The sequence below is a fragment of the Elephas maximus genome, chromosome 11 (genome assembly GCF_024166365.1).
Source record: "Elephas maximus indicus isolate mEleMax1 chromosome 11, mEleMax1 primary haplotype, whole genome shotgun sequence".
Lineage (NCBI taxonomy): Eukaryota > Metazoa > Chordata > Mammalia > Proboscidea > Elephantidae > Elephas > Elephas maximus.
The window spans coordinates 100,022,479-100,045,013 of record NC_064829.1 but is presented as its reverse complement, the minus strand read 5'-3'; the positions used below and the strand labels follow the sequence as shown (position 1 = coordinate 100,045,013).

At 51.7% G+C, this 22,535-nt stretch overlaps 2 protein-coding genes across 10 annotated transcripts; one reads left to right on the top strand and one right to left on the bottom strand.

Annotated features, from left to right (window-relative positions):
• Window positions 1–385: 385 nt before the first annotated feature.
• Window positions 386–7,312, bottom strand: PRRG2 (proline rich and Gla domain 2). Of its 7 annotated transcripts, none has more exons than XM_049901795.1 (8): window positions 7,160–7,312; window positions 6,887–6,988; window positions 6,237–6,382; window positions 5,758–5,933; window positions 5,546–5,585; window positions 3,099–3,234; window positions 1,313–1,453; window positions 387–1,016 (listed from the first exon to the last, which is right to left on the bottom strand). In XM_049901795.1, the coding sequence occupies exons 3-8, from the start codon at window positions 6,319–6,321 to the stop codon at window positions 995–997; spliced, it is 600 nt and encodes a 199-aa protein (XP_049757752.1). In that variant the 5' UTR covers window positions 6,322–6,382; window positions 6,887–6,988; window positions 7,160–7,312; the 3' UTR covers window positions 387–994. The 7 variants fall into 7 exon arrangements, 6 of the variants coding, with proteins under 6 accessions (XP_049757755.1, XP_049757752.1, XP_049757754.1 ...); XM_049901797.1 differs by having other exon boundaries at window positions 6,237–6,334; XM_049901798.1 differs by lacking the exon at window positions 6,887–6,988 and having other exon boundaries at window positions 386–1,016; window positions 3,147–3,234.
• A 703-nt stretch (window positions 7,313–8,015) lies between these two features.
• Window positions 8,016–21,955, top strand: NOSIP (nitric oxide synthase interacting protein). Of its 3 annotated transcripts, none has more exons than XM_049901768.1 (10): window positions 8,016–8,105; window positions 12,859–13,009; window positions 13,669–13,747; window positions 14,308–14,413; window positions 15,918–15,999; window positions 19,869–20,028; window positions 20,120–20,244; window positions 20,394–20,581; window positions 20,681–20,789; window positions 21,176–21,955. In XM_049901768.1, exons 3-10 carry the CDS (start codon window positions 13,678–13,680, stop codon window positions 21,245–21,247), a joined length of 912 nt encoding a protein of 303 aa, XP_049757725.1. In that variant the 5' UTR covers window positions 8,016–8,105; window positions 12,859–13,009; window positions 13,669–13,677; the 3' UTR covers window positions 21,248–21,955. The 3 variants fall into 3 exon arrangements, with proteins under 3 accessions (XP_049757725.1, XP_049757723.1, XP_049757724.1); XM_049901766.1 differs by having other exon boundaries at window positions 20,117–20,244; XM_049901767.1 differs by lacking the exon at window positions 12,859–13,009 and having other exon boundaries at window positions 8,037–8,105; window positions 20,117–20,244.
• The last annotated feature ends 580 nt before the right edge of the window (window positions 21,956–22,535 follow it).

Here is a 22,535-nt window from a genome sequence, read left to right as displayed (position 1 = left end):
GGACCCCGCTGTCTCCGCCTTTGCCCGGGCGCTTGCAAGAGAGAAGGGGGGAAGCACGCTCGGGAGGGGGCGTCCCGGGCGGCCCCGGGGTGGGTGCGGGCGCTGGGTGCTCGCTCTCTCGCCGCCGCCGCCGCCGCCTCCTCCTCCTCTGCGCTCACGGTGCAGCCATCTTTGCACAAGGCGGCTGGGGGAGGGGGGAGGGGAAGGGGGGGCGGGCGGCGGGGTGTCTGGCTGCGCTCCGCTTCCTCCCACAATCCCGTGCAAATGCAAAAAAAAAAAAAAAGAGAGAGAGACAGAGCTCAAGCAGGGCCGGGGGGTGTAGGGCGCAGCTTTTGCACAGAAACCTAGCTCCGCCGCGCGCAAACGCGCCCGGGAACGGGGTTCAGTTCATCTGATTTTTATTTTTTTTGCCTTGTTTCAGCTTTTTGGGGGTCTCCTTTCCAAATGGTTTTTATTTAGGGAAGCAGCTCAAATCCAGTCCCCCCAGATGCAATGTGAGCCTGCCCCCAACGAGCATACTTGCAAATATGCCCCCCACCCTTTCCTTCCCTGGGTTTTGAAGCGCCCCTGTGCTTGCGCGGGGAACGCACGAAAACATGCGTGTGCATACACGGGGCTCTCCATGTGCATAGCCCGCGATACTAGAGGGCGACGGCCAGGTCACATCTGCCTACACAGGAGTCCGCAGAACCGGTCCATGCGCCTGGGTCTGAGTTCCCACGCGCGACCGCCTGCCCTCGGAGCGGGGCTGGTGTGTGCCCAGGGTCAGGAGAGCGTGGGGGCCCGTAAGGGGCCGATACGCGTGAACACGTTGGTTCGGGACAGGCGTCTGTCCGTTCGTGGCGGAAACTCGTGTGCCAGGGTAGGCCTCGGGCTGGACAGCCTTTACTCCCACGCCCACCAGCTCAGCTCTGGAGCGTAAGAGGCCTGGGGGCTTCCGGAGTCCGGAGTTAATCAGGGGCAGTTCGGAGAACCCGGGCTCCGAAACTCCTCTTCAGAGAGGTGGACGCCTGAGGCTGCGAAGGGAGGGGCACAGTGAAGAGTCAAAGACCCGGCTGTTTCCCCTCCCCTCCCACCAAGACTACTCCGACCCCGCCCTGGGCGTCTCAACCAATCCTGGGACCCTCGGTACAAGCCCCACCCTCCCATAATACGCCACACGTAAGATAGTCCACGCCCCTAGATGATTGCATCGACCCCGCCCCAGACAACAAACCCAAAGCTCCAAGCCCCGCCCCCGAGACCACACCGGGCCTCCGACACAGCCCTCCACTCTGCGCCCCGCCCCCCGGGCAGAAGCCCCGCCCCGTACCTGGAGTAAGGCGGTGGAGGAGCGTCGTGCACCCCAGAGGCCTCCAGAGCCTGCTCATAGGTGGGGAGGCCTGGGGGTGGGGGCAGGGGCGTCGGCGGGCCCAGAGAGCTCGGGGGGCTCAGGGGGCTGAAGAGGCCGGCCCTGGGGACAGAGAAGGTGCACTGTTAGCAGGAGAAGTCCCAGGATAGAGAGACTTGGGAGAAGGAAAGAGGATGTAAGACAGACTTTGAAGGTGGCAGGGGGCCAGAGGCGGAAGAAAAGAAGGGTCACCTTCAACCCAGCCTTACACACAGGAAAGCTCCTCAAAAGGACAGGCAAATAGATACGCACAGACAGGCAGACAACAGGAGACAACCAGGGAGGCAGACCGTCACACACAAACACCCACCAAGTCCCAGCAGAGTGATGCAGAAAAAGACAGACAAACAGAAATCGGCTGATAGAGACGGGAACACAACCCAGAGATACTCTCTTGTCATAAGTTTCCCAGATCTCCACTCTTACTATATAAACTCTTCCTTAAAACTTCCAGACCCACTGTACTTCTGAGACTGACATTCAAAAACACTCTCAGACCCTCCCACTGAGACACACCAAGACACTATATACACACACATACACTGTCACCATGTAAACCTACATGCCACAAAATAACAAAAACCAAACAGTGCCATCGAGTCGATTCCAACTCACGGTGACCCCGTGAGTGCACAGTAGAATTGATTCATAGGGTTTTCATGGCTGTGAAATTGGCAGTAGATTGCCAGGACTTTCTTCAAGGCATCTCTGGGTGGGTTTGAATTGCCAACCTTTCAGTTCGTAGTTGAGCGCTTCACCATTTTCACCACCTAGGGACCCCTTACATGCCACAGACATGAATACAACACATACTACAGGCTACCCAGTCACAGTATCACCAGATATACATTCACACAGTGATAGATACCAAAAAAAAAGCAAACCAATAAACAAAAAAACTGCCATCAAGCCAATTCCAACTCATGGAATCTCCATGTGTAACAGAGTGGAACTGCTCCATAGAGTTTCCTTGGCTTTGATCTTTATGGAAGCAGATCGCCAGGCCTTTCTTCCATGGATCGGCTGGATGGGTTCAAACTGCCAACCTTTAGGTTACTAGTCGAGCACAAATCATTTACACACCACCTCGGGACTTTGAGCAATGTACTGTATGTTGTGTGCCACCAAGTCGGTTCCGACTCATACCAATGCTATAGGATGGTAGAACTGCCCCATAGGGTTTCCAAGGCTGTGATCTTTACAGAAGCAGATTGCCAGTTCTTGTCTCCTTCGGAGCCACTGGTGGGTTTGAACTGCTGATCTTTCAGTTAGCAGCTAAGCGCTTAACGATTGTGCCACCAGGGCTTCTCGTGAGCGATCATCAGCATAAACCTGGTGCCACAAAGACAGGCAAACAGCAAATGTTTATTAAGCTCCTACTGCATAGGTAATACTGAGGATGTAGTATAAGTATATCCCATATGATATCCGGGCTATACTTACGCTAAAAACATATTTGTTACGTATATGATAAAGACAGAAAGACACCGCCTACCCCACACAAGTACAGTGACAAAAAGACACTCCGCAGATACCATAAGAGGACACAAGGAAGCTCAGACTCACCATTCACTTGTCTGTTCCCTCAAATCTTTCCTCAGTGCCCACAGCCCCCTCTAATTCTTAGCCTGTCCTTCACAGAGGCCCTTCCTCCCTCTACAGCTCACTCTGCTTTCTATCCCACCTATCCTCCTTGAAGCTCCCTTACTCTTGGGGACAGGAATGCTGGCCTCGGCCACGTCGGTAGCGTAGATACCAAAAGGCTCCCAGGCCAGCCAGGACGACAAGCAGGACACCAGACGTCAGCCCCACTGCCAAGCCTGCTATGTCCACTCGTCCACGCCCTGTGGGAGGAAAGGCACTGCCTCAGGGGCTCCCACCCACCCTGACAGCCAATATTCCTGCCCCTGTCCCCAATAAGGGCTGTGAAGCCAGTGAGAGCTGGGGCCACTTGCTAGCCATGTGACCTCAGGCAACTCACCTCATTCCTTCTCTGAGCCTCAGGTTCCTGTTCTGTACAATGGGAATGATAGTACCTACCTCACAGATTGTGACAATTTAGTGATATCAATGTATAAAGGGCCTATGACAGCTTCATCTGGGGGCTAGAAAATATAGTAACTGTATCTCCAGGACAACAGAGACCCTGGACAGGAGGTGGTTGAAGATCCCAGGAGTCAGTGGCCACAGTCTCATAAACAATTCACCGTTAAGCTGGCAGAGTTTCTACACTGAAAATAGGGTGGGGAACTCAGGTAGCTTAGGCTTTAAGAGGCCTCCACTCTTGGGGTTGCCAGATTCAGTTAAATGTGAATTTCAGATGAACAATAAATAATTTTTAGTATAAGTACATCCCATGCAATATTTAGGATATACTTATACTAAAATATTATTTATTGTTTATATGAAATTCAAACTCAACCCTGTATTTTATCTGGCCACCCTGCCAACGCTGGAATGCAACCCCCTTTACCAACCAGGCTGCTGAGGAGCAAGGCTTCAACTCTCAAGAAAAAGTAGAATCCACGGGAAGGCTTCTGAATTTACCAGATGGCTGGGAAAAGTTCATTTATCCATGGAGGAATATGGCTGTTGTTGTTAGGTGCCATTGAGTCAATTTTCGACTGGTAGCAACCCCATGTGACAGAGTACAACTGCCCTATAGGATTTTCTAGCCTGTAATCTTTATAGATGAGGAGCCCTGGTAGTGCAGGGATTAAGTGCTCCACTGCTAATTGAAAGATCAGCGGTTTGAACCCACCAGCCACTCAGTGGGAGAAAGATGTGGCAGTCTGCTTCCACAAAGATTACAGCCTTAGAAACCCTATGCGGCACTTCTGCCCTGTCCTACAGGGTCATTATAAGTCACAATTGACTCTACGGCAGTGGGTATGTTTTTCTGCTTTAATCTTTACAGGAGCAGATCGCCACATCTTTTCTCCTGCAGAGCTGCTGGGTGGATTTGAATCTTCAACCTTTCAGTTAGCAGCCGAGCACTTAACTGTTGCATCCCCAGAGCTCTTTGGAAGAACTTAGGGAACCCCCCCCCAAAAAAGAACAGATTGCTCTAGAGAAAGCTCACGTGGCCATGTTTCTAAGGTGCAGACCCCTTAGCAATCCAAGGCCTCATTTCTAAGGAGAAGGAGACACGGGAGGACTCAGGCTTTGCAAGGCCTTGCTAGGTCTGGGGAGACTTCCTTTAGCCCTGGGTAGATGTTTTTTCTTTCGTCAAGTAGTAGACCCCAGGCTTTACTAAGCCTCCACTTAGCAAAAGTGTCTCCGAGATGACAGGTCCTCCCAGTTCAGACATGTGTCAGGTGGATGCAAGGAGCCACCAGGCCTTGCGAGGCCTGTAGCTGAGATGGTACCGCCCCTAGCAACCAGGCTCCAATGTGAGGACTGCAGCCCAGAAGTAGGCCTGTTGCTAAGGTGCATCCACCCCTAGCAACCAGGCCACAAGCGGGTGGGGTGTCTGGTGCCCGGAGGGGGGTCTCCCAGTGGGCAGGAGGCCTTGGGTTTTCGGGCCTGGCTAGGCATGGTTGCTAGGGAGAAGGCCTCCTTAGCAACCAAGCTGAGGCTGAGATGGGGCTGTGGGGGAGGGGAAGTCAGCCAGGTACTGGTGTGGGCTTCCTCAGACTGGCCTGGCCAGAACCCTGTTGCTAGGGAGCAGCCCCCCTTAGCAACAAGGCAGCAGCCATGATGGGGCCTCAGAACTCAGAGGAGAGATGGGGGTGGTGGGTGGACCGCTCAGGTAAGGATGACCAGGTTTCCTCAGCCAGCCTGGCCAGTCCCTGTTGCTAGGGAGCAGCCCCCCTTAGCAACCAAGCTGCCTAAAGGGATGGGGCTCTGGACTCCAAAGAATGGCCCAGGAAGGCCAGCATGTCTGAGCCTGAGGCCATATAGCCCCCATGGCTGCCACCCCTACCTCCACCTGCTTGCACTTCCCCCATGCTGGGGACACCTCCAAATAAGGTATGGTGGGACCTCAGGCAGGGAGGGGAAACCTTTAACAACCACTTTCAGGAATTCAGGGAGCATGGGTTTCGGGGAACAGATGATTCTGGAGCCTCACTTGGGTTGGAGATGTTAGTTCGGCCTCCGTGGGAAGGGGCTGCCTTAGCTGCACAGAACAAGGGGGCCTCAGCCCCCACTCACCTCCTTTGCCATTGTAGATGTAGGTCTCCCAAAAGCGCTCCTGGAAGGAGGAGAAGAGGAAAAGCATGTCAACTGGAGACGCTCACAGCCCACACCAGCCCACCCCAATTTCTGAGACCCCAGGGAGGCGAGAGTTGAGGGACAGGACTCTGTCTTCTGGGGAAGACAGAGCGTCCTGGACCCCAGGATCTCTGGGGTCTCTAGGCCCTCACAGTCTGCGTGTTGTCCTCGAAGAACTCCCGTGCCTCCTCCCAGGAACACCTCTCCTCCCGGCACTCCCGCTCCAGGTTTCCAGGCGTCAGCAGCTCCAGGTCCCAGTGGTTGGCACGTGGAATCCGGCTGCGGCTGCCCAGGAAGTTCTGGGCCTTTGGGGAGTCCAGGAAGACTTCTGGGCCCAAAAGACAAGAGGGGCAAAGAGATGAAGGATCCTTAAGACTGGGGACATGGAGGAACCTGTCCAGGAGGGGATGGGAAGCTATGGGATCCTAAGGGAGGAGGAAGCTGGGGGCCAGGACTCCTGGGTCTGAGGGAGAAGGGTGCCGGAAGGCCAGGACTCCCAGGTCTGAGGGAGGAGGGGGCCGGGGGCCCAGACTCCTGGCTGGGGTAAAAGGAGGCTAGGGGCAAGAGTTCTGGGTTCAGGGGGAGGCAGTAGTCAGCTCCTGGACACCTGGCTCATCCCCTGAACACTCACCTTGGTCTTGCTCCCCACTGGGTAAGGTGTCCAGGCAGGTGGTCAATCCCAGGTATAGCAGCAGCAGAGAGAGGTGGCCCCTCATATTTTGTGGACACCTGGAGCCAGTTGTGGTACAGGTGACAAAGTGCCTCAGCCCTTAAGGACTGAGGGAAAAAAAAAATCCTCAAATCCATTGCAATGGAGTCAATTCCAACTTATACCAACCCTATAGGACAGAGTAGAACTGCTCCATAGGGTTTCCAAGGAATGGCTGGTGAATTTGAACAGCCAACCTTTCAGTTAGCAGCCAAGCTCTTAACCACTGCACCACCAGAGCTCTGAGGACTGATGCAAGATCCCCACAACTAGACTAAACTCTGTGGTCCATGAATTTTAACAGCAATAGCAGATGCTTCCAGAGCAGTCTTCTGTGCCAGGCACTGTTCTAAGCAGTTTACCTAGATCAACTTATTTTAATTTGCACAAGAGTCCTATTATTATGCCCATTTCATAAACAAGAAAACTGAGGCACAGGGAGGTAAAATAACTTGCCCAAGTTCACACAGTTTGCAAATGCCAAAGCCAGGATTTGAGGGAGGGTGGTGTCCCTCCAGGGATGTTTTTTTTTTCATCACCGTGGCCCCAGCACTCATCAAGGGGGCACCTACACATGTCAACTGGTGATCTGGAGTCCCTTCCGCCTGGCAATTTCCACTTACGGTCCACCCCTCTCCGTGATCACTGTCACATCCACCCACAGAGGTCACAGGCTACAGGAGAGACAAAAACAGGAAACTATATTCTTGGGTTGAGGGGAATGAACGGGGCAGGTACGCTGGACTCGTGGGCCTGAAGGCCGGAACTTCTAGGTCCGAGAGGGGCGGAGAGCCGGGACACCAGGGTCCCCAAGCCAGGCTCTGCTTTCAGGGATGATTACTTACCTGCCTAGACCTGTGAGCACTGTCCCCTCTTCTTTAATCGGGGCCTCCTCGGCCAGCTGCGGCCAGCTGTGAAGGGGAGCCAGAGAGTGGGAAGGGGGGAGGGAGGAGGGGTGACCCCCCACTTCTAGTAACTAGACACGGTCAGGGTTCTGGCCGAGGGGCGGGGCTTGCGATTACCTGTCCTGGGCGGTACACAGGTAAGGGACAAACTATTTAAAGGGACCTTGGGACAAAAGGCCTAATGTCCAGAGCCCCATAAGGAAACCAGTATCTCCGATATCTTGGGGCACCTGAAAGATTAAATTCGCGCCCCCTCCCGCCCTCCCACTGTCCAATAACCTGGCCGAGCTGAGGAAATAAATATCCAGGTCTTTATTATTATTATTTTAGGTATCTAGAAACTGGCGGGAACTGGATGCCTTGGTCTCCGGGGATAGCCGGCCAATGCCTTACTAAATTCCTGTCTTCTAAGTGTGATTTGAACGGCTTTGACTTCCGCGTTTCTCAATTGCTCAGTCTATAAAATGGGAACATGGGCATCCTTTCTCAATTACCCCTTAAGACGCAGCAAAAAAAAAAAAAAAAAGTGGATGATATACTCGGGAAAGTGGACTTCCCATCTCAGGGGAGACTGAAAAATCCTTAAATTCGGGCTTGGGATAAAACACGAAATCGCCGCCCAGCAAAATGCGTAGTACTAAACGTGTCCCAAATACACGCGAGCTTCATGTACCGGAACCTTTAAGTTGCCACTCACGTTTCCGGAGGGAGGGAGAGAAGAGAGGACTGACCGAGCCGGACGAAGCGCCTCTGCAACTAGGGGCAGGGTCACTTCCGTTATCTCCTGTGAACGGAAGTAGGCGGAGCGGAGGGGGGAAATCGCGCTCCCTTCCGGCGTACCGGCACAGTCGTTGAAGCGACGAAGGAACGAATAGTGGGTTGTGAGGTGAGTTCTAGATGCTGGTGGAATAGTGTTGTTGGGATGGCCTTCCCCCAGCTAGAACCCTAGGGTCCTGAGAGAGACAGAGGCAGATCTCAGATTACCGCAAAGGATCATTAATAGAGCTCCCCCGGCGGCCCGAGTTTTTGAAATAGAACTACACCTCCCAGCATCCCCTGGAGGTAGCCAAGCCGCATCAGGCAGTTTTTAGTCGCGACGTATCATGGGAGTTGTAGTCCTGCAGAAAATAGCGTTGCCGGGGGTGCCATCGGAAGAGGGCAGCCGGAGTTTGGGAGCTCCAAGGATTGGTCGGGCGGTTCAGGAGGAGAGCCGGCTTGGGTGGTGGCCCGAAGCCGCCTTCTCTGCACCTTTATTTGACAGTCCCGTCCCTCTCGGGGTTGTTAAACAGTTTAACGTTTTCTTTGTGGAGCTTTGGGGTCAGGCAGTCCCGAGTTCACATCCTCATCGTGCTGTGATTCGTTGTGAACTTGGGTTTTGACGGATTCTCTAAGCCGTTTTATTTATTTTAATGTTTTATTATGAAAATGTTCAAACATCCCATGTGACAGAATAAAACTGCCCCCATAGGGTTTTCTAGGCTGTAATCGTTACGGAAGTAAATTGCCAGGTCTTTCTCCCTCGGAGCTGGCTGGCGGGTTCAAACCGCCAACCTCTTGGTTAGCAGCTGAGCACTTAATCATTTATACCACCAGGGCTCCTTCCCCATCACCTAGATTTACAAATTATTGATACTTTGTCGTATTTGCTGAATCTACATACTTAAGTATATGAAAATAGAAGAGCCCTGGTTGCACAGTGGTTAAGCACTGGGCTGCTAACCAAAAGGTTGGCGGTTCAAACCCACCAGCCACTCCCGGCAGAAAGATGTGGCAGTCTGCTTCTGTAAAGATTACAGCCTTGGAAATTCTATGGGCAGTTCTACTTTGTCCTATAGGGTCACTATGAGTCGGAATTGGCTTGACGGAAGTGGGTTTTATATTAAAGCAGATTCAGCCTTTGTGACATTTCATCCGTAAATACTTAAGGATGGATGTGTCAAAAACAGGGATGTTTTCCTTTTTTTTTTTTCTAAATTTAGCTTGCTGCTGTAGATGGTAACATACACAGCAAAACATACACCAATTCAACAGATTCCATACGAACAATTTGCTGACACTGGTTGCAGTCTGAGTTGTGCAACCAGTCTTGCCCTCCTTTTCAGAGTTATTCCTCCCTCATGATCATAAACTCACAGCCCCCTAAAGTTCCTATCTAATCTTTGGAGTTGCTGTTGTCAGTATGATCTCATGTACCAAACCAAAACCAAACCCGTTACGTCGTTTCCCACTCATAGCGACCCTATAGGACAGAGCAGAACTGCCCCGCAGAATTTCCAAGGAACGCCTGGTGGATTCGAACTGCCGACCTTTCTGTCAGCAGCCATAGCTCTTAACTGCTATGCCGCCAGGGTTTCTTGATCTCGTATAGATAGTTCTTAAAAAAGCATAAAGCTCGAGACAGACATTTTTTTTGCTAGTTAAGCTAAACTATTGTTTGCTTTTAAGAAGGCTCCAGTGGATATTTCTGGTTTCAGTTTTAAAGATTATCTTAGGGCAATAGTTGAAGGGAACAGGGACATTTTCTTACATGGGAGTCCCTGGGTGGCGCAGATGTTTAAGCACTAGGTTACTCACTGAGAGGTTGGCGGTTTGCATCCACTCCAAGGCACCTGGAGAGAAAGGCTTGATGATCTTCTGAAAAATCACAGTAATTAAAAACCTTACAGAGTGCAGTTCTACTCTGATACACGTGAAGTCGCCAGGAGTAACACTTGATGACAGCTGGTTCGGTTTTTTACTGACATGACCACAATACAATATTCATACTTTACAAAAGCACCGAACTCCTGGGTCTGCAGGAAGAGAGGACTACACTCCCCCCACCAAAACAAAAACAAACCAGTTGCTGTCAAGTAGATTCCGACTCTTAGCGACCCTATAGGACAAAGTAGAACTGCCCCGTAGGGTTTCCAAGGCTGTAAATCTTTACGGAAGCCGACTGCCACTTCTTTCTCCTGCAGAGCTGCTGGTGGGTTCGAACTGCCGACCTTTGGGTTTGTGGCTGAGTGCTTTAACTGCTGCACCACCAGGGTTCCTTAATGAGGGCCCAGTAATTCTGGAATGTTATCTATTGCTTAGTCCATATAGAAATCCTCTGATTGTCTCAAAAATACCTTTTTTTTACTGGCGGTATGTTTGAATCAGGAGCCAGAACACTTGCCCCACTCCAAAAGGAAACTCCATACCTATCAGCAGCCTCTCCCCATTGCTCCTTACCCCAGAGCAACCACTGATCTACTTTCTGTCTCTGTGAATTTGGCAAGCTGGGCATTTCATGTAAAAGGAATCATACACTATGTAGCATTTTGTGTCTGGCTTCTTTAGCCTAATGTGTTCAGGGTTCATCCAGGTTGTAGCACGTATCAGGACTTCCTTTGTCTTTGTGGCTGAATGATAAGCCATCGTAGTAGGTACATACCACATTTTGTTTATCCATTCATCCGTTTTTGTTGTTGATTTTGCTTTTGTTGTTGGTTTGTGACTTCGAAGACCCCATGTGTGACAGAGTAGAACTACTAGGGTTTTCTCAGCTGTAATCTTTACAGAGGGCAGACAGGTAGGCGTGTTTCTTCCACAGTGCTGCTAGGTGGGTTTAAACCGCTGGTCTTTTGGTTCCCAGCCAAGTGCAAACCTTTTTTGCCACCCAGGGACCTTAATCCGTTCATCCGTTGATGGACACTTGGGTTGTGTCCCCCCTTTTGACTATTGAGATCTAGCAATGTTCTTTGTGATTATTCCTATTATCATGTCCTGGCCAGGTCAGAAATTCTTCCTTATAGCTGCTGCTCCCACTCTGGGAGGGGAAATTGTCCCTGTCCATGAAACCAAAGAGCCTAGAAACTCCTGTTCCTGGCCACAAGACAAGCACTGAGCTCTGGAAAAACAGGGGCGCCCAGTGCCAAATACTGCCGAGGGTCAAGGCAGTTGACAACTAAGAATAGAGTGGGGAATTTGGCAGTGAGGATGTGACCTTCATGAGTAGCATTTGGGAGGGCTGGGCGGAAGCCCCGGGGCAGGGAGGGGGTCGGGGGTGGCTGTGAGCGAGTGGAAGCAGCAGGTGCAGACCCTGTACTGAGAGGTAGGCAGAGGACTAGAGGGTCAAGTTAGGGCACTTCATTAAGATCAGTTTTTGCAAACACCATGCTGGTTGCTTCTGGGGGTGCCTTGACTGGGAAGGAGTCCGAGGGAACTTTCTGGAAGGATGAAAATGTGTATCTTGATTGGAGTGGTGGTTACAAGGCTGTATACATTTGTTGAAGGACCCCTGGTGGCACAACGGTTAAGAGCTCGGCTGGCAACCTTTCAGTTGGCAGTTGGAAACCCATCCAGTGGCTCTGTGAAAGAAAGACCTGGCGATGTGCTCCTGTAAAGATTACAGCCAGGAAAACCCTATGGGGCAGTTCTACTCTGTCACATGGGGTCACAATGAGTTGGAACAGACTCAACAAAACAAAGGAGACCTGGTGGTGCAAGGGTTAAGCACTTGGCTGCTAACTGCGAGGTCAGAGGTTCAAACCCATCCAGCCGCTCCATGGGAGAAAGACCTGGTGACCTGCTTTTGTAAAGGTTACAGCCTAGAAAACCCTATGGGGAAGTTCTGCTCTGTCACATGGGGTCGCTATGAGTTGGAATCAACTTGACGGCACCTAGGAACAATATATTTGTTAAAACTCATCAAACTGTACTCTTAAAGTCTGTGCTGTTAGTATATGTAAATATGCTGGAAAACAAAAATTGGCTTTTGAGCAGAAGGCACCAGTAGGGGGAGAGAGAGATCTGTTTCTCAAACAGAGCTGTGTGTTTCAAGTTGTGAATATGAACGGCAAGTTTTTTAGTACAAGCAGGGATAAAAAGATGAAGTTGCTTCTTACATATGTGTGGCCCTTAGTTGTGTCCCTCCCGCCCTGTACCTGGTCCTCGCTCCACCCAGCTGGAGAGAATAGTTACCCTCTGTGCTCAGCTGCTAACTGTAAGGCTGGCTTTTGAACCCACCCAGCCGCTGCATGGGAGAAAGACCTGGTGAATCTGTTTGCATAAAGATTACCACCTAGGATACCCTAGGGGTCAGTTCTACTATGTCCACTGAAATCAGCTCAGTGGCACCCAACAACAAGCCCTGTGTGCTAGGCTTTGTGCGTGGTCACGTTTATTTATTTTTTATTGTACTTTAGATGAAGGTTTATAGAACAAACTAGCTTCTCATTAAATAATTAGTACTCATATGGTTTTGTAACACTGGTTACCAACCCCACGACGTGTCAACAATTTCCCCTTCTTGACCTTGGATTCCCTATCACCAGCTCTCCTGTCCCCTCCTGCCTTCTAGTCCTTGCCCCAGGGCTGGTGTGCCCCTTTAGTCTAGTTTTGTTTTTTTTTTAATCTTTGGCTGGAGGGTGAACCTCAGGAGTGACTTCATTACTGGACTAAAAGGGTGTCCAGGGACCATACTCTAGGGGTTTCTCCAGTCTCTGTCAGGCCAATAAGTCTGGTCTTTTTTTGTGAGTTAGAATTTTGTTCTGTGTTTTTCTCCTGCTCTGTTTGGGTCCCTCTGTTGTGATCCTTTTCAGAGCAGTCAGTGGTGGTAGCCAGGCACCACCTAGTTGTGCTGGACGGTGCATGATCACATTTAATCTTCACAGCAATACAATCCTGTGAGCTAGAGCCTGTTGTTATCCTCATTTGTCACCAAAGGAGACTGGAACTCAGAGACAGGAAACTGCCAACCAAGAGTCACACAGCGAGTGAAGAGCCAGTTTGGGATTCAAGCCTCGGAGGGGGTTCTAGTTGCCTGCGAGTAAACTCTGACTCATGGTGACCCCATGTGTGTCAGAGTAGACCTGTGCTCAGTGGCCGAGTTTTCAGAAGTAGATTGCCAGGACTTTCCTCCAAGGTACCATTGGGTGGACTTGAACCTCCAACCCATCAGTTAGTTAAGTGCTTAACCATTTTCGCTACCCACGGATTCCAGGTATAGGGTAATACTGCTTAATTCTCCCAACATGGGTCCATATAATGGCACCCTGGTGGTGCAGTGGTAAGCACCCAGCTGCTAACCCAAAGGTCAGCAGTTCAAACCCACCAGCGGCTCCACAGGAGAAAGATGTGGCAGTCTGTTTCCGTAAAGATTACAGCCTTGGAAACCCTATGGGGCAGTTTTACTCTGTCCTATAGGGCCGCTATGCCAGAATTGATTCGACAGCAACGGGTTTGGGTTTTTTTTTTTTTGTATTGTTCTTAAAGGTCGCAATTCAGTACATAAATGAGTTTGGGCCAGTCTTGTAGGAGGACTTCCTGGAGGAGGTAGTAACCCGAGTTACTGGTTCACCCCACCCCCACCCCCTTGCCCCTGGCCCTGGGGCAGATCAGTTCTGCAGGCCATAGAAGTCCAGTACTGCCTGTTCACAGCCCTCTCCGCTGCCCCAGTGTGACATCTGTCCCTTTTTCCCCAGAATCCCAGAATGACACGACATGGCAAGAACTGCACGGCAGGTGCTGTCTACACCTACCACGAGAAGAAGAAGGACACAGGTACTGAGCAGGGGCCTCCAGGGAGCCACTGGGGACAGGAAGGGCGAATGTGTCTCAAAGCCACCCTTGCTTTCTGCACCTTTTGGTTTGCCCTCTGTCCATCTTTCCCAATGATTGGCAGTTGTAGTCATCTCTGAGTAACAGCTCATGCTTTTACGTCACCAACCCAGTTAAGTACTCACAACACCCTGTCGAGGGAGTCGTCTTTACTGTTATTGCAGTGTTACAGAGGGGGAAACTGAGGGCCACAGGAGTCTTGAACAGGGGCACCGAGCTAGAATGGCTGAACCAGTTTCAGATGTGACCCCCTTTTCCAAGCTGTGGCTCAGTAACACGGTCTGTCTGTCTGTCACTTGCCGTCTGGGGATTAGCACCTTCCTGATGGGGTCCTGTCCTTTGATATGACCACGCAGAGACAGACACAGACAGACCAAACTACAGACTGCCTGTTTCTTTCCAAGCCCTCCCCCGACCCCAGGTTCTCTGTGCCTCTCTCTCTGTCTCTGGGTGTAGACAGGGGCACTTCTGTCCCTCCATCCTGCTGCCTCTCTCTGTCCCAGCGGCCTCAGGTTACGGGACCCAGAACATTCGACTGAGCCGGGATGCCGTGAAGGACTTTGACTGCTGCTGCCTCTCTTTACAGCCCTGCCATGACCCTGTTGTCACGTGAGCTGGGGACAGGAGTGGGGAGGGTAAGGGGATTACACAGAGGGTGGCCTGTATGGGTCTGGCCCCCTGGGTAAGCCACCTAACCTGTCAGAGGTTTGGTATTCCCATCTGAGACATGGGTGCAATCCTAGGGCTGGTTTCAAAGGGTATGGAAGAGAATATGCAGTCCTTATAGAGGTTTTTATTTTTTTTTTATAGAGGTGGGGCTTTTGGAGCATGGACTGGTCCACTTACCATTGCCTGCCCTTTACCCTTGGTCAAAGGCTTCCACTTAACGCAGTGACTAAGTATGTGCTCAATTAGAAGTGTATTTAATAGAGATTCTGGAGCCCCGGTAGCACAGGTTAAGAGTTCGGCTACTAATCAAAAGGCCAGCAGTTCAAATCCACCAGAGCTGCTCTTTGGAAACCCTATGGGGCAATTCTGCTCTGGTCTATAGGGTCGCTAGGAGTTGAAATCAACTCAACTTGAACAGTTTGGGTTTTTTGGTTTTATAAAGATAGCAGTGAGGGTAGGTTGTCATTTGGGGGCCCTTAAGACCACCCTGAGGTTCAGTGATTCACTTGAAGGACTTAGAACTCAACAAAGCTGTTACACTCATGTCAATGGTTCATTATCATGAAAACCAAACAAACCAAATGCATTGCCATGAAGTCAATTCCAACTCATAGTGACCCTGTAGGATAGGGTAGAACTGCCCCATAGGGCTTCTAAGACCATAATCTTTACAGGAGCTGACTGCCACATCTTTCTCCTGTGGAGCTGCTGGTGGGTTGGAACTGCCAACCTTTTGAGTAACAGCCAAGTACTTTAACCACTGCACCACCAGGGCTTTTATTATCATGAAGGATACAGATTAAAACCACCAAAGGTAAAAGACACATAGCGTACAGTCTAGGAGAGACCAGGTGCAAGCTTCCAGTTGTCCTCCCCCCATGGAGTCGTGCGGACAGAGCTTACGTCTCCCAGCAACAGTGTGTGACAGCATGCATGAGTATTGCCAACCAGGGAAGCTTACTCTAGCCTCGTGTCTGGGGTTTTTATTGGGAGTTGGTCATGTAGATGTGGCTGACTGCCCAAGTGGCTAACCTTAGCCTCCAGCCCAGGGCCCCCACGATAAATCCTATTGTTAGCATAGACTACCTGGCATGGCTCAAAGTCCCAGGTAAAGGGGGTCTGGAGGTTACCTCCCAGGAGCAGACCAAGGGCCAAACCTTTCTTGGATTGCACAGGGTTTGGACAACCTGCTGAGTTAACCCTTTACTGACTTTTCCTATAAAACCTCAGATTATACTACAAAGCTATAATTGTTAAAACAGTGTGTCCTCAGCACAAGAATTCACCTGCAAAAGCTGACTTGTGCATTCAGTGAGGTGTTACCTGCAAGATGCATAGCAGGTTCCCAGGGCAGGGGGCCGATGTTTGGTCTGAGACTATTAACCCCTAGCTGTGTGACCTGGGCTAGGCCTGTGTTTCCTCACCCCCTACCCTCTGTCTGCAGCCCAGACGGCTACCTGTATGAACGTGAGGCCATCTTGGAGTACATCCTTCACCAAAAGAAGGAGATCGCCAGGCAGATGAAGGTGATGGGGTAGAGGTGAAGGGGGCATGGGTGTGGGCAGGCAATTTTGATTCCGAACTCACAAGCCCAGCAACTCTGGGCCCTCCAGTCCATACTCCTTTTCCCTCTGGGCCCTCACCTGTGCTGTTCCCTCTGCCTGGTATACTGTTCTTCCTACTTCTCCTGGGTAAATCCTTCTCACCCTCCAGAATTCAGCCCAGGCATGGCTTCCTTTGGCCGCCTGCCAGTCTGGGGTCCCCGGGGTCAGCCCTTGTCAACCGGCATCTCTTCTGTTAGCATGGGTCACAGTTGTGACTCTACATGTGACCATGTGACATGTGCCCATCCCCCTCTACACTGCCGGCACAGGCAGGGAGCAATTCTCTCTCTCACCTACCCTAATGGCCCTAGGCCTTTGGTAAATGCTTGTTAAATGGATGGACAGCACCTCATCTCTCTGGGCCTCGGTTTTCTCATCTGTAAAATGGGCCTGTTGTTGTTAGTTGCCGTCAAGTGGATTTTTGACTCACAGCAACCCCATGTGACAGAGTAGAACTGCCTCATAGGGTTTTGTAGGGTGCAAATCTACAGAAGCAGACTGCCACATCTGTCTCCCAGGGAACCACTAGTTATGTTTGAACTGCTGACTTTTTGGTTAGCAGCCAAGCACTTAACCATTGCACCACCAGGGCGTCTTAAAATATGCCTGACAGGAGCAAGTTATAGGATGCATGGGGAATGCTAGCAGATAGGAAACCACACAGCGTTGCTCTGAGCCAGGCGCTGTCTTCTGTGGGGATCTCATTTCCTACACATCACATTCGAGTCTCAATCTGTCTCCTCCCTCTCTTCCCTGGTTCTGGAGCTCAGCAAACACTGAGGGGTGTATCCTTCTTGAGCCTTTTGCCTTGAGTTTGTGGCTTTGTGAATGACAGCATGGGGTCTGGGGCCAGCCCATCCTTATCCCATGTGGTGTCACCTCTCAGGTCACCAAATTCTGTCTTAGTTATATAGTGCTGCTATAATAGAAATACCAAAAGTGGGTGTATTTAACAAACAAATTTATTTTCTCACAGTTTAGGAGGCTAGAAGTCCAAATTCAGGGTGCTGGCTCTAGGGGAAGGTTTTCTCTCTGTGTCAGCTGTCAGGGAAGGTCCTTGTCTCTTTGAGCTTCTGCTCCTGGGCGATCTTCATGTGGCTTGACATCTCGCTCCCTGTCTTTGCTTCCTAGCTTGCTTGTTTAATCTCTTTTATATGTCAAAAGAGATTGACTCAAGATACACCCTATACTACTCCTGTCTCTTTCACGTAACAAAGATGGCCCATTCCCAAATGGGATTATAACCACAGCCATAGAGATTAGGATTTACAACACATTTCTGGGGACACAATTCAAAAGGCATTTTGAGGATAGAATGAGTTAATCCTGGAAAGTGCTGGAAACTCCTGTCTGACTTTTTTGTTGTTGAGAATATACACCACAGAGCGTTCACCAACTCAACAGTTCCTACATATACAGTTCAGTGACATTGATTAGTCTTCAAGTTGTACAATCATTCTCACCCTCTTTTTCCTAATTGTTCCTCATCCATTAACATAAACTTCCTACCCCCAAGGCTCCTATCTAATCTTTTGAGTTGCTGTTGTCTATTTGACCCCATAACAAACCTGTTGCCCTCCAGTAGATTCTGACTCATAGTGACCTTATAGGACAGAGTAGAACTGCCCCAAAGGACTTCCAAGGAGCAGCTGGTGGATTTGAACTGCCAACCTTTTTGATTAGCAGCCAAACTCTTAACTACTGTGCCACCGGGGCTCCAAATAGATAGTTCTTAAAAGTGCACATTGTTCAAGGCAGACAATCTTTACTAGTTAGGCTAAACTATTGTTTGGTTTAAAAAATACTTCAGGGGATATTTTTGGTTTAAGGTTTAAAAATGATCTCAGGGCAGTAGTTTTGGGGGTTCATCCAGCCTCCATGGCTCTAGAAAGCCTGGATTCCATTAGAATTTGAAATTCTGTATTCCACCGCCCCCCACCCCCCTACTTTTGATTAAGATTCTTCTATAGAATTTTTGATCAAAATGTTCAGTAATGGTAGCCAGGCACCATCCAGTTCTTCTGTTCTTGTGGCAAAAGAGGCAGTTGTTCATGGAGGCAGTTAGCCACACATTGCAGAGCAAGTGCTCTTAATATGGCTTCCCCCTCAGGCCATTTGCTGGCCACCTCACTTTCTCTTCCATGGAGCAGGTGGGAGGGTAAGGAGGTGCCTCTATAAATGCTCAGTAAGAACTTCTCACCAACCTTGTGGCCTTAGGCTCTCCCCCTGAAGAATGGGAATGGGCTTCTCAGAGGCTTAGAACAGTGCTTTTTCTAAAGCAGCTGGCACGCAGCAGGCACCTGATTGACCTCTAGTCATACTGTGTCCAGGTCACCCTGGGCCACCTCTGGACTGTCCCTTGGTGTTCCCGGCCCGCTCGAGCTCAGTGAACATCTTCTCCTTTATGTGGCCTTGAGTAAGTGGCTGCCAATCTCTGAGCCTCTGGGGGAGTGTAAACATGGGTGCTTCATGAGCCCGGTGCATGCTGGGTGCTTCTAAGGGTCCCTTGTCATTGGGATCACATTGGGGCCCTCCCCCAAGCATGTAACCATCAGCAGTACCTCCCCTCTCAGCTGGGTGGCCTGGGGGTGTCCCAAGAGCTGCAGCTACTGCCTGGGCACCTGCTGTATGCCAGACAGGGGTGACCATGGGCTGTGTATGCATTACCAAATCTCACCTTCACACCTGACCTGTCACTGCATCCTCCCTCAATCATTAAACCAGTTGCCATTTAGCTGACTCCGGCTCATGGTGACCACACATGCATCACGGTAAAACTATGCTCCACAAGGCATAGTTTTTTAGAAGTAGATCTTTAGAAGTAGATCCCTGGGCCTTTCTTCTGAAGCACCTCTGGGTGGATTTGAACTTCCAGCCTTTCATTTGGCAGCTGAGTGCGCTAAACATTTGTACCACCCAGGGACCTGTCAACATTAACATTGCATTATTCCACTGAAACTTGAGCCCCACCGGGGCAAGGACAGGGTCTCCCTCCCCTGTGCCAGAACAGGGTCTGGTACGTGACACTGTCTAGTAAATATAATCAATATGGCCAGTAAGTCACGTTTACTGAGCACGTATGTGCCAGGCAAGTTTCTGAGTGCTTTTAAAAAATCATCTTTTGTAACCTTTTCCATGAACCTTTGAGGTAGGTGCCATTGTTAGCTCGTTTTACAGATGAAGAAACTGAGGCCTGGGGAGGTCACAGTGCTTATTGGAGGCTATAGAACAAACCAGTGACAGAGGTGGGATTTGAGCCCTGGCATCCTGACTCCAGCCAAGCTGGTGACTCCTCTGCTGCCAAGGAGTGAAGAAGCCACCAAGCCCCAAGCCAGCTAAACTGGAAACAACCTAAGTGTCCTACAGTATGAGAAGGAAAAAGTAACAGTGGTTGATCCCCACCACAAAACACTATTTTAAAAAAAAATATTGCCATCAGGTCGATTCAGACTCATGGTGACCCTGTATATGTTAGAGTAGAACTGTGCTCCATAGGGTTTTCAGTGGCTGATATTTCAGAAGCAGATAGCCAGGTCTTTCTTATTTGCCTCTGCATGGACTTGAACCTCCAGCCTTTCAGGTTAATTCAGTTACATGTTTACACTACCCAAGGACTCCTGGAACACTGTATTGCTGATTAAAGATTCACACCCAGGCTGTCACCAAGCTCTATCAAACAGGGCTCTGCCAGGAGTATCCTCTGTGTGGGCCTCAGTTTACCCCCCTGTGAAATGGGAGAACTCCCCCCCCCCAGGGTGGCCCAGGCTCACCCCTCCCGCCCTGCCCCACAGGCCTACGAGAAGCAGAGGGGCGCCCGGCGAGAGGAGCAGAAAGAGCTGCAGCGGGCAGCGGCACAGGACCAGGTGCGCGGCTTCCTGGAGAAGGAGGCGGCCATCGTTAGCCGGCCCCTCAACCCGTTCACACCCAAGGCCACCTCTGGGAACGGTGCAGGTGAGCGGAGAGCGGAGGTAAGGTGGGGGGCCAAATGGGGTCGGGTGCCTCCTGAGTGTGGGCTCGGAACCTGTTTCCCCCACCCCAGCAGATGATGTCCTGCCTGGGCCCAGCGCAGGCCCAGCCAGCAAGGACAAGGACAAGGACAAGGCGCTGCCCAGCTTCTGGATTCCGTCGCTGACACCCGAGGCCAAGGCCACCAAGCTGGAGAAGCCGGTGAGCGTCCGCCAGCGGCCCCACGCCCACCTTGCAGGGGAGGACATCGACGCTCGCAGTGGGCGCCGTCCCCAGTGTCCCCAGGGCCCCCTCCCGTGGCACCGGCCCTGCACTGATCATGCCCCTCTTGCTGCCTGCCCTCCCCGCAGTCCCGCACTGTGACCTGCCCCATGTCTGGGAAGCCGTTGCGCATGTCGGACCTGACGCCTGTGCACTTCACACTGCTCGACAGCTCGGTGGACCGTGTGGGGCTCATCACGCGCAGCGAGCGCTATGTGTGCGCAGTGACCCGCGACAGCTTGAGCAACGCCACGCCCTGCGCCGTGCTGCGACCCTCGTGAGTTCTGTGGGGAGGGAAACGACGAGGAGCACTGCGGGGTGAGGGGGTAGCTCTCCGAGCCTGGCCTCTGACCAGCGGCCCTACTTCTCGCCCCAGTGGGGCCGTGGTCACTCTCGAGTGCGTGGAGAAGCTGATTCGGAAGGACATGGTGGACCCGGTGAACGGGGAGAAGCTCACGGACCGTGACATCATCGTGCTGCAGCGGGTGAGCGGGACCCTCAACCTTCACCTCCACCCGGTCCCCACCACCCTTCTTCCTCCTCATCCCACCCTGCTGCCCTCTCCCTCGCCGGGACCCCGCCCTCCTCCGTGCCATTCCTGCCCCGCCTCCCTCTCCGCCCTGCCTTTCTGGGCCTTGGGCTTATGGCCCTCCTGAGGCCTTGCCTGTCCCCTTTATGGGGCGGCCCCGCTCCATCCCATCCTCCCCGAGGGCCCGCCCCCTCCCGGGGCCCGCCCCTCCCTGAGCCTCGCCCCCTTGCCCCTGGGCTCCCTTCTGCTTGCAGCCCATCAGCCTTCACCTTGCCTGGCATAAGACCCCCCACCACCACTTGAAGCCCCGGCCCGCCTCCACCCGTCTTCTCCCCTTCACAGGGCGGCACGGGCTTCGCGGGCTCCGGAGTGAAGCTGCAGGCCGAGAAGTCGCGGCCAGTGATGCAGGCCTGAGGCGCTGGGCGGCGGGAGAGCCAATAAAGGCGCTTGGACTCGGCCCGCCAGTGGCGCCTTCTTTGGCTGCGGGCTCCCAGGGTCTCCGCGGGCGAGCGAGCCTTGCCCCCCGGCTGCATTCAAGATGGAGTCACTTGTTCGAAAGAGTGACCAAAAACCATTAATGTGGTCTCACATGAAGAGCAAAACCTGAATTGAACGCAAAAGCACCTCGTTAAAATTGGTCAAGGGAGCCAGACTCGAAGACACAGTCAGGACCTCACGGAGGCACCACTGTAGTAGCTTAAACAGAAATTCCCTCCCTTCCTGTGTCGGGGTAGCCACCAAGTTAGGCCAGCCTTGAAGCACGTGCGTGTCCAGCACGAGTCTGCAGGAGTAGAATGTGATGACATAGGGGAAATAGGTGGGCAGCAGCCCTCCCACACATGTGATTTCTAGACGGTGAACAGGAGGAGGAAACCGCAAGTGCAAAGGCCCAGGGGCCTAAAGTGCTTTGCTGGTTAAACAGCAGAGGTAGTGAGGAAGAGAGATGAGAGGGGAGGTAAGAAGGAAGACCCCTTGGAGCTCAGACTTTATAGTGGACAGTCCCTGAAAATCTGTTTTAATAACTGTTTTATTATACAAACAATGTGTGGGCAGTGTGGAAAACTAGAACACACAACACAGTCAAGCAGAAATTTGAAAAATAAAGACCTGACATTCCTGCAACCAGGAGGCCACCCGCTGATTTCAGGTCTGTACTTCCGGTCTTTCCCTGCGTGCCCACACAAGAGTTATTTTTTCAACCCAAGTGGGACCCCAGCGCACTACTGTTCTGTGCAATGAACAGACTCCACCCTTCCATTTCAGTCAATGGCCATCTCATTGAATGCCCAGGCGCACCAGAGAGTGGAGTGAACTTGATCACAGGTTTGATCAATCCTATGTCCAGTGCAGGATGGGGCACAGCACCTGGCTGCAGTGAAAGATTTTAGACAAGAGAGTAGGTGGTGGTGTCCTTGCACCCCAGAGAGCCCCCCAAGACCTGGTGTTTGTACCCTAGAACCTTCCCTGGTTCCCTAGAGCCCTCACACCTCCAAGGCCCCGGCACCTGGAAGCTGGCACAGTCCTGGGCTTGTCAGTGTAAGGTCCTGTTGAGTCCCCACCACAGCCTAGGGAGGGGGTGCTGGGACCCGTTTCACAGAGCAAGCCAATGAGGCTGAGAAGGCACAACATGCCCAAAGTCACACTGCTCAAGGGAGTGACAGAAGACAAGTTCATCCAGAGGCCTGCTGCCTCCAGAGACCCC